Raw genomic sequence first — 11,335 nt, forward strand, 5'->3', positions numbered from 1 at the left:
CCCTACTTTTTTGGAAAAAAAAATCCTCCAAAACCAAACAAAAACACAAAAAAAACCCCAAACCAACAGAAAACAGCCTTTACTGACAGTAATTTGCTCACATATTAGCCCTTGTTCTGAGAAGAAGCTTCTGTTTTAGTGCATCCTCTCACAATTTTTGCCATTTTTGATTACTCTTACCAAGAAATCTGCATTTAGTATTTCATCTCTGGATGAAGTATTGCCTGTCCTGGGAGAAGGAGATTTTTGCATCAACCTTCTATTCTGTTTTGTGTTTCCAAGAGCCTCTTGACTGTATCTCCATTTTAGTGGCTATACTAGTTCTTTTTGTCTTGTACTTTTTTGGTTTCAGTCAAGGAGTTGCCATCATCTCTGCCCAAATGGCTTTTGCCTGATACAGTATTGTGAGCATCAGTGGTGGAGAGCAGGAGGTACAGCAGCACCTGTCTGTGGGGAATTTGGAAACCCAAGTAGAAAATTATTAATTGGATTCCAAGATAAGGAACAGTGCCAGTAGTTCTGGGACTGCTGATATGGTGTAATGCAAACTGCTTCCAGAAATGTTGTCATCCAGGTCTGACATTTGAAATTGTGAGCAACAGAGTGAAGTCCAGGAAGGATCCTCCTGGGTCAGAGAAGAAAAAGGGCAAAAATTGTACTTTCTATTCTATTGAAGTTTTATGTGCACCCCAAAGTTTAATTAGTGTTGAACAGCTGATTATTTTTTCTTTGTTGTTCCCTACTCTTCTTGGAAAAAAATACGTTTTTCTTTCTCCTTTTATTTTTTTTTCACTTCTCTAAATCCTGTGCCATATCTACTGCCTCACCTGCTAATCACTTTGTGCCATGCAACCTGATCACACTATTAAACCCAAGGCTTAGAAAATGGCATTTTGAGGGTGTAGTGCTCTGTGGTTTACCAAGGTTTGTTTCCCAGTGTTACAGTCCCTGTAGATAGTTCCTGCACTGCTATAACTTTACTCTAGACAAAGAGGCTTTCTTTCAGGGCTTCCTCTTATCAGTTGGTATATCTGGTCAGATTTGAATGGGAGAAGAACAGTTTTATGAAGACAATAGGAAGTGGAAAGTTACTTCATGTGTTCAGAGTTAGGAAAAACTATTTTGTCTGTAAAAAAGGCTTTAACTTGTGAGCTTCTTTTGTATTTGGAAGGTTGCTCTTCCATGGCTAAATACACTTCACTAAGTCATACTTTGATACTTCCTAGGTAGGACCCTGCTTCCCGTTTGCAGTGTTCTTTTTTTTCACTAAAAAGAGCCTTATCTGTAATAGTATTATTCTGGGGAAGGAGTTGTGTTTCACAGGTTATACAGGATAGATAACATCATATAAAAATCTTTATGAAACGGAACTGAAAAAAACAAAGCTGCAGCAAAAGCTCTAGAATGGATTTGTCCTTCGATGCATCTTAAATCTTACTAGTAAGACAAATAGAGGACTCCTTAGCCTAGAGAAGAGAAGGCTGAGGGAGACCTTATTAATGGGTGGGTGCAAGAAGGAGCCAGACTCTTTCCAGTAGTTCCCAGTGACAGGATGAGGGGCAGTGGGCAGAAGCTGGAGCACAGGAAGTTCCGTTTAAATGTGAGGACAAACTTCTTTATGGTGACGGTGACAGAGCACTGGGACAGACTGTCCAGGAAGGTTGTGGAGTCCCCTTCTCTGGAGATACTCAGAACCCACCTGGATGCAGTCCTGAGTCATGTGCTCTAGGTTATCCTGCTTTAGGGGATGAGTTGGACTAGATGATCTCTAGAGGTCCCTTCTAGTTCTGACAGTTCTGTGATTCTGTGAATGTCCAAAAAAGTCAAGATAACTTGAATTAGATATATTTGGTAATGATTTGTGAAACATGTTGCAGTAACTTCACCTGAAGAATGTGAAATTGGAATTTTACAAGTGAGTACAAGATAGTAGTTTCTTTACATAGGAAATTCTGGCAAAAGTGACAGAACTCTCGGTTTCTACAGATAAGGCCAGATTATAATGATAAACTTGTATCTGGAATCATCTTTGCAGTAAAATCAGTGAAGAGTTCCTAGAATTTATTTTACTGAGAACATAATCAGGGATTAGATGCTTAAAATGTATTCACTCCTGTGACAGATGTGGTGATTCTTTAGATCCCAAGCCACAGAAAGCTGCTTTAAAGTCACATAATGGGGTCTCTTGGCTCCAGCCTGCACCACAAATGCTGTAGTGTTACCATCACATTACTGTGGATAGATGCAATCTGTGTATAATTTAATTAATGTCTAATGAATACTGGAAGTTTCTACTGAGTTCTATTTTGGATCGTCAAATGGCAAAGTAACAGTTATTCAGGTTTTTAAAAAGAAGATTAAGTATGTTAAAAATAGTTGTAGAAACTAAGTTTAATCTAGATAGATTCCTAAAAATATATGTATAAAATTTCACATTTAGAAAGTGGTGTTTGTTCAGCTTAGAAATTACAGTGTGTGTGTTAAGTTTCAACTTTTCCAGTGCTCTAAATTTGAATCCTGGAATAATTTTGTGCTTTCTCTTCTTATGTGCATCTGCAGTAATGATAAGCATATACCCATAAGTTAAGTCAGTGTTTAATTTATTATAGCAATTAAGTTATATGGCAATTAATTGTGCAGTTCATGCAAATGAAGCATTAACCCATTAAACATCTGGGAACTGTGCCCTGGATGCTTCACAAAATATTGTTTGTGTGGAGACTGGTCTTAATGTGTGACTTTTTTGCATATTGCAGGTATCTTCTATACTGCTTCAATAATCAAAATTTCCTTTCCCTTTGTTTTTCTATTGTCCTTGTTTTCAGTATTACTTTGGATTACTTTTTAATCTGTTTTATTTCACTATCCATGCTATTAAGTGCCATCCTTTCTATTGCTGTTTAGTCAACTTTCACTGTAGCAAGACTGATCAGTCTTGCTTTTTGGCTCTTACGTAGAAACCATAATATTATAAAATTAATCTCTGGAGACATCTACAGACATGATCCAAATCTGTTTCCTTTGAAACCTACTGTGTTAATGGAATCGTTTAATATATTAATTTCTCTCAGTGGCTTTGAGGTTTTTATAAACCTTTACAGAAAAAATTCTGATTGCAGTGCCATAAACATTAGCGTATGCACTGAAGTTTGTGCACAGCTACAATCTCTGACTTCAGCATACTCTTTTCCTGGTGTGTGAATGTTAGCAGTGCTGGGGATTTGTTTGTGAGACTATTCATCATAACAAGAAGAGGAAAAAAAGAAAAATGCTTCTGCCAACTAATATTTAAAAACTGTGTGATATATTGAAGAAAAATATCTCCCTTCCCAAGTGTAATAGTCGTGTTAATTTGCTACTTAGCTTGCCTAATAATCTAGTGATATGGGAAATTAGTGGCTTTGCAGATGAAAAATGTATGAGTAAAAAAATGCATTCATCTTCTTAGGCATCATCTGCTCCATTGACAAAAGGCACAGATGTGAAATTTATCTCAATAATTAGATTTTTAATTATTGTATCATTCTCAGATTGATAACTCTGGCAGAAAAGAACATAGGGGTTCTAACTGACAAATGGCTGAATATGAGCCAGCAGTGTGCCCAGGTGGCCAAGAAAGCCAATGGCATCCTGGCCCGTATTAGAAATAGTGTGACCAGCAGAAACAGAAGGGTGATTGTCCCCCTGTACTCAGCACTGGTGAGGCCACACCTGGAGTATCATGTTCAGTTTTGGACACCTCAATTCAAGAGAGATATCGAGGTGCTGGAGCGAGTACAGAGGAAGGGAACGAAGCTGGTGAAGAGCCTAGAGAACAAATTTTATGAAGAATGCTTGAAGAAGCTGGGAATGTTTAGTTTGAGAAAGAGGAGGCTGAGAGGAGACCTCATCAGTCTCTACAACTACCTGAAAGGTCATTGTAGAGAGGTTGGTGCTGGTCTCTTCTCACAGATAATTAGCAACAGGACAAGAGGGAATGGCTTCAAGTTGCAACAGGGTAGGTTTAGACTGGATATTAGGATTTTTTTTTTCACAGAAAGAGTGGTCAGACAGTGGAATAGGCTGCCCAGGGAGGTGATTGAGTCACCATCCCTGGATGTGTTTAAGGGTCGTCTGGATGTGGTGTTGGTGGGTATGGTTTAGGGGAGAACTTAGTAGAGTAGGGATGATAGTTGGACTTGGTGATCCCAAGGGTCTTTTCCAACCTGAATAGTTCTATGAGTCTGTGATTCTGTGGTAAGTCATTGCTCTTCATGGCATGTGATTTGGAGCTACAGATCATGTAAGAAATACGTTTGATTGTTGTGTGGTTTTTCGAAGCTTGAGACAGTTTTTCACATTATGCTTGTGTATTTGTATAGATTATAAAAAGTGTATGGCAGAGAAACAATTAGTCAGGTAAGATCATTCTGTAAATTACTTTACGGGGGAATGCTTGTCTTTGCTCTGAACAGCAAGCATGAAAGCCTGAAAAGTATTCATGGTGCATTTTCTTTGTAAACTGGTGTCTTTGCCATTATCCAGTATGATCTTAGACTTCCTTGACATGCCTACAAAACCAGTAATAGCTCAACTTTTTAATAGGAGACTGGAAGGGAGGGAAGAAAGTAACAGAATCTCAAAATGTCCACGTGTGGTACATGCTGTGCCTCTGATGCAAATATCTTCTTTCCTCTCTTTTTGCCTACAGTTGTAGAACAAGCAACAGGAAGAGTTTGATGGGAAATGGCCAGACTACAGCCCTGCCTCGTCCTCATTCACCGCTCTCAGCTCATCCAGGTGAACATCTATGCTACAACTGCTATTATTATATTGTTAAAGCCTCTGTTTGAGGAAAGGAAAACATACTCTGTCCCATTACCCTTCTTTCCAGTGTTTGTAATAGCAAAAGGTTGCTTATAATTTCATCCATTTTTTTTTATTTTTTAGATCAACAAATTGTATATAAATAAGATATTATGATTAGAAGCAGTCCAGAAATACCTCACATGGATCATGTAGCTATTCTTTATTCCCCACCTTGCATTCTGACATTCTGATGCACTCTCCAGTTACCCAGGATACAGTAGGTTCTCTTAGTACTGATTATTAGCAAGTTCTCTTAGTACTGATTGAACTTGTCTTGTTCTCTCAAGGTATGGGTGCTGAACACTTCAGCAACACTAGGAAGTCTCACATATGTGATGAATATTTGCCTGTGGTTGGCTGACTCTCTTACTAGCTAGCTTGGCTTGTTAATTACTGTAAGTATTTGCACAATCATTGGATCATAGCTTAGGTGGCTAGTGTGCCTAGACTAGTCCCCTTAAAGGGCAGTCTGAAGTTCAAGTGTGCTCAGAGTCACCCTTGATGGGTTTTACCCTTTTTCTGGTGATAACTAGATACTGTCTGGAATTGACTAGGTGGCAATTTATTTTTTTTAATCACTTGTCACTGCAAATGTATTTCTAATTCACACAGATAAAAAAGGATGGAGATTTCATGTTTGAAAGCACAGCAAAGCCACTGAAGTTATGAATTTTAATCCACACATGTAGTAGGAGTTCCATGTGTTAAGTGTTTAATGTATATAAATTCTTGGTAACCTCAATTTTGAGAGACATTGTCAGTTTTTAGTGATGCTGCATTCTTGTGTAGTCAGAACCACCAGGCTTTAGCACACTCAACTCGCCTCCCAGCTCCCTTTGGCAGCCTGTACTGGAGGCTTGGTTTATTGCATAGTGCAGCAGAGAGATGTGAAGAGACAGTGTATGCTGTAAGATCTGCTGGGTCTTTTTCTTCTTGGCAGTCCTTGGCAGGGAGGGATTATTCCGAGTCAAGAAGATCTGGAGACTCCGTTTACAGAACCTAGTGTAGCTCCTGTCCAGCTTGATGTTTTTAGGATCTCCTTTGACTACATGTGGAAAGTAGCTATGAATACTGAGAGTTCTACTAGAAAAGTTATTTGAATCAGAGGTGTTTTGCAGCCTGCACCAGAGCTTCTGCCAGGAGTGCATAGTACAATCTCCAAGTCTCAGTGGAACTGGAGATGACATTTTCAACACCTTCATTTCTTTCTTAATAGTCTGCTATTGGAGTAAGAAACTATAGAAGCAGAAGAGGGAGATGGAAACAAAGTAGTTTCAAATCCTAGAGAAGGATGGAGCAAGTTAGATCTGCAGCAAAATACCAACACTTGCATTGACTGAAAACAGGTTTATTTATTAGACTGTCTTTGGCTGAAGAATGGTAATAACATGCATTTTGGCAAGTATGTCTTAGTAAGATTATACAGAATAGGGAGGACATTGGAGAGATCCTGCTCTAGCAGAGTTTTTTCTTACATGTTGTCAGAGTTCAGTTTTGTGCAAGGAATCTGCCCAGGTGAGAGCAGATGCAACAGATTAGGCCCCTTGGATGCTAAAAGCTAATTTAACTTCATGTGATATTGCACAGCTGTTTGCCACTGGGCTGTCAAAGGAAAAGACTGATTCTTGGATCTGCTTTTCAAGGGGCTGAGTCTAACTGGTGATAGAACTTGAGCCATTGAGGACTCTTTAAATGCTGCTTGTCCTTATAAACATTTAACTCCCTCACATCACACGTTTTGACAGATCATGTGTTTTCTTGCTCAGTTCTGTGCCGTGGTCCTCTTGACTGTAGGAGAAGGACAGATGTTTCAGCAAACCCAGGCTTTTGACTTTCCTAACTTCTTCATTCCTGTTTTATCTTCTCAGCATCTTGACATAGCATTGATACTTAACTCTCTTTCCATTTTTCTATCATGTCTGTCTTGATTCCATTGCTTCCCCCTTTGGAAAAAGCTTGGCATACGTCTGTGAGTCTGAAAAAATCCTAAAGTACTGATGAAGACATGTGGGTTCTGAAGAGTTCTGCTTTACTGTGCTCTAGTCCTTTGTCTTACCTTCCCTGTTCCCTGAGGACCACAGGGACCCTGTTGAAAACTTAGAATTTTCTTCTGGTTCTGGAACTGTCAGACCTAGAAGACGTAGTGCTTTACAGGTGCTGTAGTACTTCAGTAGGAAGATGAGCTATTTTGAGCTTAGGTTTGAGCACAGGTTCATCTGTCAAATCAGCTGTGTTCTGGCCAAGTAGAAGTTGGCTTTCAAATGTGGTTGGCAATGCAAGTTTGACACTTATTGTAATAAGCTTGGACATAGTGGTGTGCATACTTGACACCATTTTAGGCCAGAAATTATGCTACTTAATTATTTCTTTCCATACGTTGCAAGATTACATTTTATGGTGTTGCCACGTCTTGGAAAGTTAACTAAATTGGGATTGATACATCAGGGGAGCATCAGAATCTCAAGGTGAAGCTCTCATGGTCAGAATGCACTGTATTAACACTCATGCCAATATTGTGGCTTTGGTCAGGAATGTTTTCATCTTTGGTAACTCTAGAGCAATCATGTAGAGTTCTGGCTGCACCTTTGGAAACAATGTGTCAGTACTTTGGAGCTTACTAACAGCTCAGGTTGCTACTAGGTATTCATAACAGTCTGGGTTGGAATTAGCCAAATGGACTGGATGCAAGCAGTGTTGCTCGATTTTAGAAGAAAAAGTTTTTGAACATTATCTTTATTCTGCACAGTGCATTTTATATCCATGTTCTTCCTTGTAATCCTGTTATTCTCCCAGATGCAGTGTGAACTGAAGGCACTGGCTGTTCTCTAGTTTAGATAGACACTGAGGAAGATCAGTGGCCCACGTTTAGGATGATGATAATTGCCCCATATGAGGAAGTCATGTGGAGGTCTCAGTCAAATTCCTTCCCCTGCCCCCAATTTTCATTGCTTGGTTTAGAGATAATACAGGATTGTTTCTACACAGAGATAGAACGTCTGAGAGTAAGGCTTAAAAAGAAGATAGGAAAAAGACAATGTATACAGCAGATACAATAGATATCTGTTATATACATTGATTACTAATACATGTTTCTTTTTCTCTGTACAAGACCTGTAGCTGTGTGTGGAGATAATATGTGTTGGTGGAAAGTCAGATCTTGGTTTTCGGCTGAAGTCTCCCACTATGACATATGCATACCTGTAAAGATCATAAAAGATTTCAAAAATAGTATCAGCTTTCACTACATAAAAGTATTTCTTACAAAATAGAAAATAGATCTATATCAGGTCATTTGTTTGGGTTCAGACCTTCATCATTATTAGTAAATGTCTTAGGTTAGTTTTTTGCACATCTGTTGCCTTTGGTATCTAGACTGGAAGCCATTAAACCTGGCAAAAGATCTTACTAATTTTTCCATGAACTGTGGGTACATTCAGAATTGTGGGAAATTAAGGGTTGCAGCATCAGCTTGGACAACATCTGTTATCCTAGACACCAGTGGGCTAGTCCAGCTGACTGCCTGCTGCTGTGTAGGCAAGTCATCTCTACCACCCAGCCCGCAAAGTGAGTTATTATCTCAGCAAGTCAAGAGTGTTCAGATGTCCCTACCTCTGTAGTTATAGGAGCTTGTTCCTGTGGGTGATACTACTAACCCCTAATGATTAATAGTCACATGTGGTGCTGTTTAATTTTATCTGCTGTAGGAATGAGAATTAGCTGTTCCAAGCAATGCTGTACATCTTGCTTGTCTGTATCTTAGTAAAATGTTTGATGTGGTACCACTAAGATGACAGGTATTAGGACAAGAGTAGCAAGATAAGTAGAAAATTGTTAAAAGGGGTGAAGACGCAGATTGTGTTAAATGAGAAATATTACAATGGGGGAATGGAAGTTATTGGTAGAGTCTTTAGGTTTTATTTTCTAACCAAATCTTTTTAACCTTTTTGTGGCATTGGCATAAAAATACTGTAGGTGATGTCAATTTAGAAAACATCCAGTGTGAAACAGCATTGGGAAACTATTGAAGTGACTAAATGATTTTCAGGATTGCAATAAAAATGTCTGAAATTGCATAGCAACATACAGCAGGACAAGTAACTGAAATGATTTCATATAAGCTCTGGGCTCTCGTCTATTACAAGGAATTTAAGGAAGCACTTAGTCAGGTTGTGTCTCTTCTGGGTCAGATAATGATTCCAAGGACCAGTCTAGTGTAGCTTTGAAAATCAAATCTCCACAGATGTATAAAGGAAGTAATTTTCAATTGAATTTGGGAAGATGTCATTCCACTGTACTGTGTCCTGGTTAGATTTCATCTTGAAAACTTTGTGCTTTTATGGTCATGCATGTCCCAGTGCGAACATGGAGGGAAAAAAGCTGGTGGGATGTGAGAGCTTTTTGTGTAGGACTGAAAAATACTACTTGCTTGGCTTAGGAACAAGAATACTGAGAAACCTGTGTTGTCATCTAAATCAATCAGAGGTATTTTCTTCATGGAAAGTAAAAAGAAATATGTGCTGACCATATATACCATGAACATGAGGTTTTCTAAAGAGTCATCCACGAAGTATGGCACGGACAAACGTGACCTTTCCTGTTGTATTCTCTGAATTTGTGAATGGGATTATATGATGAATTTGCCTAAAGCAAAATTTAAGGCCAAGGAGATCTTAGCCTTATCTGGTAATCATTTTCTAGGATGTTTTAGGTCTGCCTAGAAACTGTTGAGTGCTGACTTCTAATACTATGCTCTCACTACATTAGGACTTACTCCTTGCATCAGAGAATTTTGATAGTGTATTTGAAGCAAAGAAGAATCTCTTATATTTGGCTTCTTTGCTGTTCTCTAGCTACAGTCGTTGTTGACTGAATTTTTAGGTGTACTAGGGGTACTAGATTTGTGAATGAATGAAGGCTTAGTGTGTTTTCATTGTTAATTATGAGAATGCTGAAAGCCAATTAAAGCACTGCTCTGAATTTAATTTTATAAAATAAAACATTTACAAGGAAGGAAAACAATACTGTATTTTTGTTAGACTGACTTGTCACATGTAGAATGATAAAAATGGTTTTGATAAAATCAAACTATTTTGTCTTGCTTTTGAATAAAGTAAAATTGTTAAAGCAATTTCAGAATATCTTCTACTAGTTCAGGAACAGGAGAGGAAAGTGTTAGTGCTACGTTACATGCTAATACAGCTGACTTTAAAACTAATTGCCATTGAAACATGGTACTGTATTTTAAGTAGTGATCAGAAAATGCAAAACATCCTGACAAATGGATTTAAGGAGCTTTGAAGCCTTTCATGCTAGAACTGTGGAAGGTAATTTGCTGGCTTGAAGCATAATTATTCCTGGTTTTGAAATAGCTTGAGCTCCTCACCTCTGAGCGGATCTTGGTGGAAAGCATCTGCAGAAGTATTTAGAATAATTCTGCTGTCCAGCTGTGTGTTCTGCTGACTGGCATGGTTGCTACGGTATGAAAGTCAGACCTGTAATTGTTGGTGGGTGCATTCTTGTGTATCGTTCACTGAATGTGTAAATTTACCACCAAGTAAACTGACACAGAGAAACATAGGACCCATTGCTGTACATCGTATTACTGTATTGCTGTTGTACTGTGTTTTGTTTTAAAAGGTAATCAAATAATGGTATCCATACTTGGGGCTGAATTTCTCTTTGTCCATCAGAAATTTTATATAGTAATTATCATTAATCTGCTTTTCCTTGGTACTAGCAGAAAGTTGTTGCACCTTGATTTTGTACAAAGACAGGTTTAAAAATAAATGAATAATACACAGTGATAGCCACATACGCCTTTTTAAAAGATTTAAAGCATCTTCGTCTGTGACAAAGACACAACACTTCTGGAAGCTACTTACAAAACAAACAGAATTTAATTAGTCTTCATATAGGTTTCCTAGCAATAGCTGCTTCCAGAATCAGCTACCTCATGTGTTGTCATAAGGTACACTATTGTCTTGGTATTTTGATTGTCTACTCATTGTGTCTCTCAGAGGATGCTGAAGTTAATTAGTTACCTAATACCTGACCACTACTCAGTTTGCTTTATCAGGTCAGAAACCTACACAGTAACCTCAGCAGCATAGAGATACCCTAGGACTAAAACACACCACAGCCAACACATCTGAAAGAACAGCAGGATTTGACTAATAAGCAAGCATTGCACATATGGACAGGGAATTAACTGGCACTGATTTTTATTTTGAAGTCTCCCAGGTATTGACTTGCAGATGGGTAGATGAATGAAGGTCACGTATAGGACTCTGGTTTTAACCTGTCTTGCTTTCTGGAACACTACATCCATAGTAGCACTAATTGTTCCTCCAGTCATTTGGGGTTTGGATTTTCATTCTATGTTTCCCGGAGTGTCTGTGTTCTTAGTATACAGCTTTAATGGGTTTCTTCTTTAAAAAAAAAAAAAAAAAAAAAAAAAAAAACTCTTTTGCAGTTGAAAAAGGGCTTG

General features: G+C 38.4%; 1 protein-coding gene across 1 annotated transcript in view; it reads left to right on the plus strand.

Moving 5' to 3' along the window:
* Positions 1-11,335, plus strand: part of MAST4 (microtubule associated serine/threonine kinase family member 4) — a 110,607-nt gene that overhangs the window by 31,882 nt on the left and 67,390 nt on the right. The window contains exon 2 of the mRNA XM_010005413.1: positions 4,691-4,779. Within this exon, the coding sequence (XP_010003715.1) occupies positions 4,691-4,779 (89 nt within the window). The remainder of the gene's footprint in view (positions 1-4,690; positions 4,780-11,335) is intronic.

This window comes from Chaetura pelagica, unplaced genomic scaffold (assembly GCF_000747805.2).
Source record: "Chaetura pelagica isolate M959 unplaced genomic scaffold, ChaPel_1.0 scaffold37, whole genome shotgun sequence".
Classification (NCBI taxonomy): Eukaryota; Metazoa; Chordata; class Aves; order Apodiformes; family Apodidae; genus Chaetura; species Chaetura pelagica.